Below are 6,000 nucleotides of genomic sequence, written 5' to 3' on the forward strand. Positions count from 1 at the left end.
GAGAAGAATATGTCCAGTATACCATATGTGTTAGCAAGATGAACATAAAATGGCATTTGCAACACATTTAACTTCTAAAAAATTAAGATTCCAGAGTGAAACTGAATGTTCAGTTGGAAATAATGTAGGGTGGAACTTAATTTAATTCACTGGGATTTGATTGGCTGATTAGATTTGAACAGTGAAAACATGTTGGCTACGGCATTGCTATTGCTCATACATCAAATTATACACTATACATTTTTAGTATTAGCATAATTTGTGCCACACTTTTTGCCATATTTAGAGACCAGAATATCATGCGTCAGTAAGCAACCACCCAGAACTCTTTAGCAACCCAAAATGCTGAAAATACTCAGAACACTTTAGCAAACATGTAGCAACACACTAAAAAACACTTTGAACACTTTAGCAACCAGACAGCAACACACCCAGGATGCCCTAACAACCACCCCTGACAATCACCCAGAACACCGAAGCAACCGCATCGCAATATCCAAAGAAAAAACACTCCAAAATCTTAGCAAACGCATTGCAGCATGCTAAAAACCACTTAGAAAACCTTAGCAGCGCACCCTAGCAATGCCCTAACAACAACCACCCAGAACACCCTAGCAACCACTTAGCAATCATCTAACAATCACCCAAAACACTCCAGCAACCACATTGCAGCATGCCAAAAAAAAACATTAAGAAAACTTTAGCAAACGCATAGCAACATGCTAAAAACCACTTAGAAAACCTTAGCAATGCATCCAGCGCACCCTAGCAATGCCCTAACAATCAGTCAGAAGACCTTAGCAACCGCATCATAGCATACTAAAAAAAACACTCCAAACACTTTAGCAACGCACCCAGAGCTCCCTACTAACCACCTTGCAAATGCCCTAATAACCACCCAGAACACCCTAGCGACCACTTAGTAATGCCCTAACAAACACACTGAACACCATAGCAACAGCATCGCAGCATGCTTAACAACACTCCAAAAACCTAGCAATGTCAATCACCCTAGCATTGTGGCAAAAAGTTTTGCATAGGCAAACACCACACACATTTTCTTTATAAAACATAAAAATCTAGTTGGTTAATATTATTAAATTTTTCCTATGTTGCCTTTGTGTGATCCACAAAAAAATGGGTTTCAGAGGCAGAAAAAGTTATTGCATTTTAGATGAACCTTTATGAAAACAATCATAATGTTGTCTTAACAACAATTTTCCTTCAGTTTGCTGTAGTGTATTTTTCTTCTCCCACTCTCTCAATCTTATCTCTACTAGATGTAACCTTCCTCCACTGTCTAAAGAGTATACTGCTGACGTAGGTACCAGAACACACCTGGTGACAGCTAATCCTAGCATCATTGAAAAAAGGTAATAATCTTCCAACTTATTTTTTTATTTTGCATTTTATTCGTTCACTGGCTGTACTGGATTTTATTGCATTTGGTTTACATTTTAGGCACAAAAACTCTCGAATGAATGCAATTATGCAGTAGATAAATAATATAGAAGCTGTAAACACATTCTTTTTAGAATAGTTATGTAATGTGCTGATACCTCATATTTTATAATGTGTGTTTTCTCTTAATGTACATTATTTAATATGTATATCACTGTGCCTGTTATCAGTGGTCGATTTGTTAAAAAAAAAAAAAAAAAAAAATTCTAGGGGGATGGTGTAGTCAAATAATTTTTTTGTTTGTTTTTTGGGATGGGTCTAATTCCTACTGTTCATTGACAAATAAGGTTGTCCAAGATGTTAAAATGAGAAATCTTATAAAAATCTAGTTTATAACACGTGTCAAGTTCTCATGAATTTTTAGCTCCGTCTTGGGGCTCTAAAGGTGTCTGCTCTGTTTTGTGGTTTTTATGGTCAACATAAACAACAAAATGGCTACCTACGTGTTGGTTACACCTAATTACTTTGATTTGGTGGACAAAAGCATTTTTAAATATAAATCATATTTTAAATCACAATTGTTTCACTACTTTTTTTTTTTTTAAGAAATAACAATAAAAGATTATTCTGCACTAGTCATGGCAAAATAAATTTTTTCAGGAATTTCAGCTTTTAATAAGACTTTGGCTTTTTTACTGTCTCTGGACACCGCACATTTTTTACTGAAAGCCCCCAAAAAATGTCAATAGGACGTTAAAATCAGAAATTGAAAATATGTTCATAATAGAAGAGGTGAATTCAAGTAAATAGTTCATGTGAAATGAACTTTTTTTATGTATTTTTTATGTAAAAGATCTGGACAAAAATGAGCGTCACTTCATTGACCCTTAGGACATAATATGCACCTGTTACCATCTGGTATTGGATTTTATGATGAATCTTGTGAAAATCCACGTTATGATCATGAAAAAGGTTTTTTTCTAGATCGCTCGCCCACTGTCACATACACCCATTTTTTCTACTTAAACTAGTAAAGGAAGTTTGGGCTGTTTCTATGAAGGATGTTTAAACAGTGGTGTAAAAAAGTTGTTCTACACACAAAAGTGTTTTATGGGCGAAACCCTGAAAATAGTTTGAATTAAAAGCATGTACATGTTGTAACTCGTCATAGCAATATCTTACCTTCTGTTCTCTTCTTTTTAAATAAAGACAAAATATTTTCTTGAACTGTTCTCTTGGCCATTTTTGAAAGTGCGTGAAACTTTTGAAAAATTCAGAAGTTTCATGTGAACACAATGAATGAAAAGTCATCGCTAAACTCCGATATACCTGTTTGCCAGAGCTCGTGCGCTCAAGGTTGCCAGATTGCATGACACCCTGCATGAAAACTGATTGGGGGATTTCACCTATAGAAATCTGGCAACCTCACACGTTGAAATCTAATTCTGACTGCCTAATCGCACTTATTTAAAGACTGTTATTTATCAAACCTATTAATATTAAATATTTTACTTGCATGATTAGTTCTAAGTAATACATGACATAACTGATCTAAAGGGGATGGAGTTTCTACAAGGGGGATGCTTTTTGGTATTTCTTGCAACAAGGGGGATGGCATCCCCTACATCCCCCTTCAACCCGAACCCTGCCTGTTGTGTTATCCTGGCATTAAAAATAGCAATGAGGTTCAGCAATTTGTTTGGGAGCCTTTACCTGCAATATTTTACTACAAGTGTAGCCAAACGAATTGCCAAACCTCACTGTTGTTTTTATTATTTTATTGCAAGGATAATATAACACGTAAATTATTCCTGTAACAGTGCTCCTTTTCTCACCACGCACAAAATACCCTGAATTCAATACAAAACTAATATGCAATAATTGAAAAATATATTATTTTTAAAGTTATGCATCATAATTTGTACTATACATGCTTATAATGTACATTAGTCCATATGTATTTATATCACTGTACCTTCTGATATATTATCCAGGTATTAAAAAAAGAGAAGCTGGGTTCAGGAGTTCATTTGGAGTATATATGTAGCGAAATACATGTGCAAAAATATAAAGACACAGGATGTACAGTATATTTATGCAATAGCGCTCTTTATCTTACTCAACCAAAAAAGCACTAATTAACACTAAAGGCTAAACAAAAAGTTAAAATGTGAAGAGACTGCAGTATACCCAACAGACTTGTGCAGCGCATGCAAGCCATTCACGCATCACGAGCCGGCAGCACTTCACTTTCAGTTAATCGCGCGAGTAAACACGCCCGCTTTGTTTTGGTCAGGCTGCGCGGATGACAACCTACATTCTGTGTTTCATTTGTTTCTTTTTGTGATGTAATAAGGAAAACACCACTATTAATCCTTGAGATTTCCACAGCCATTGACCAGGAAAATAAAAAATGGCACTCCATGTCAAAAAGGTTGCCGACCCCTGGAATAGACCTTTCGTCAGGAGTTCATCTCGTGGAGCTGGCATGGACAGGCCTTTAGTACTTGATTTATATCCATTTTTACAAATCAAGTGTATTTCTATAGATGCCTCAAAGTCTTGGTTACAAAAAAAAAAAAAAAAAAAACTCATTACATTTCCACCATTATTGACCAGGAAAAAAACATAATTCATTTAACACATTTTGACCAATAGTGGGGCATGTTGTCACACTAGATGGGGTAAGTTGTGATAATGGGAACCTGCCATTAAATACAGACTTTTATAGGCTTTTCAGCTAAATCTAAACAGTGAAACAATTATGAAACATGTCAAACATGTCACAAAAATGTCAAACCATTGTTTTTGGCCAACAGAGAGGATAGAATTCACAAAACAAATTCTTAAGGCAACTAGGAGTAATGAGATGCTGGGAAGCTAAGGTAGAATGGCCAAGAAAGGCTGAGAGGACATGCAGTTCTCCAGACAGCCAGTCCTGAGGGACAGATATTGATTGATCTTAGTAGATAACATGTTTTAAATCATGCATTAGCTGGAAGATCTCCACAGTGTGTATTGGTATTAGTACTAGGGTTGGATATCAAAAGCCAGTTTTTGTTCCCAACACGACAAAAGAATAGTTTTAGCTGAGTTGTAATTTTGGAACCATTGCTTATTATCCCTTTTGTATTTTTACCCATCAGTTTTCAGAACCTACTTTGGTCCCGGAAGGCTTTTGTAGAGAGCATGAAAGCTTACGGTACCAGCTACATCTACATGCCAGCGTTCTCCATGAAACCTGGCACTGACCCCTCCCTGCGGGCATACCACGCTCTTGCAGACTCCGCCTCCAACCAGACTGTTGTTTTTGCCAACCCGGACTTCCTCAAAAACGTTGGTAGATTCTGGAAAAACCACGGTGTCCATGGCAAACGGCTCTCCACAGGCCTGTTTCTAGTGAGCCTCGCACTCGGTTTGTGCGAAGAAGTGACCTCTTATGGTTTCTGGCCATTTTCTGTAGGGCTGGACAAACAACCAGTTAGCCACCACTATTATGATAACATCCACCCCACCTCGGGATATCACGCGATGCCTGAGGAATTTCTACAGCTTTGGCACTTGCATAAGAGCGGCACTCTGCGTATGCGTGTTGGCAGTTGTGCAAAATAGGGGGAGGAGCCAAAGAGGGAAAAATAAGGGTGAACGTGAGTTCTGAGTTGATACCCCACCCACAAAATGGCTGTCTTTTCTGTGTCTGTTTGCTTGACCCCTCTGTATATACCCCAGAATACTCATCCGCTACCAAACCTACCTTCTTGTTGCCAAGGAACTGTTGTAAAGACTTGCATGTGTACCCATTCTGATGTATGCACTCACTGGAAGCTTGTAGTGTCTTTCAAAATAAATTGCGTGAAAGATGGGGACTTAATTGACTTGACCTATTTAATGGCGTCCACGAGTCGTTGGAACCTTGAACCCAGGGGCTATTTGTTCACTTAACATAAAGATGGGTCGGGGGAGGGTATTAGGAGGCACTGCTTCAAATGAAGTCTTAAGAAAATGAAACTGGATAACATAAAATGGGAGCAGTGCTTTGACTTTTTAGCATTTGGTGTACTTTGTGTATATTTTGATTGTTTTATCTTGAGGACTGATTATTTGTTTTCAATTTTTGGTTTTTATTTTGAGGAAGATGAATAAGGAATAATTAAAAAATTATTCTTACAGTGTTCATAAACAGTGCATCTGGAAAGTATTCACAGCGCTTCACTTTTTCCACATTTTGTTATGTTACAGCCTTATTCCAAAATGGATTAAATTAATTATTTTCCTCAAAATTCTACAAACAATACCCCATAATGACAATGTGAAAGAAGTTTGTTTGAAATCTTTGCAAATTTATTAAAATCACATGTACATAAGTATTCACAGCCTTTGCCATGACACTCAAAATTGAGCTCAGGTGCATCCTGTTTCCACTGATCATCCTTGAGATGTTTCTACAACTTGATTGGAGTCCACCTGTGGTAAATTCAGTTGATTGGACATGATTTGGAAAGGCACACACCTGTCTATATAAGGTCCCACAGTTAACAGTGCATGTCAGAGCACAAACCAAGCCATGAAGTCCAAGGAATTGTCTGTAGACCTCCGAGA

The 6,000-nt window shown here is 37.3% G+C and overlaps 1 protein-coding gene across 1 annotated transcript in view; it reads left to right on the forward strand.

The window, feature by feature from the left end:
• Positions 1–5,630, forward strand: part of LOC127435346 (alpha-N-acetylneuraminide alpha-2,8-sialyltransferase-like) — a 43,389-nt gene extending 37,759 nt beyond the window's left edge. The window contains exons 4-5 of the mRNA XM_051688774.1: positions 1,281–1,373; positions 4,548–5,630. Coding sequence (XP_051544734.1) covers positions 1,281–1,373; positions 4,548–5,013 — 559 coding nt within the window. The 3' untranslated portion in view covers positions 5,014–5,630. The remainder of the gene's footprint in view (positions 1–1,280; positions 1,374–4,547) is intronic.
• Positions 5,631–6,000: the final 370 nt, after the last annotated feature.

The sequence above is a fragment of the Myxocyprinus asiaticus genome, chromosome 45 (assembly GCF_019703515.2).
Source record: "Myxocyprinus asiaticus isolate MX2 ecotype Aquarium Trade chromosome 45, UBuf_Myxa_2, whole genome shotgun sequence".
Classification (NCBI taxonomy): Eukaryota; Metazoa; Chordata; class Actinopteri; order Cypriniformes; family Catostomidae; genus Myxocyprinus; species Myxocyprinus asiaticus.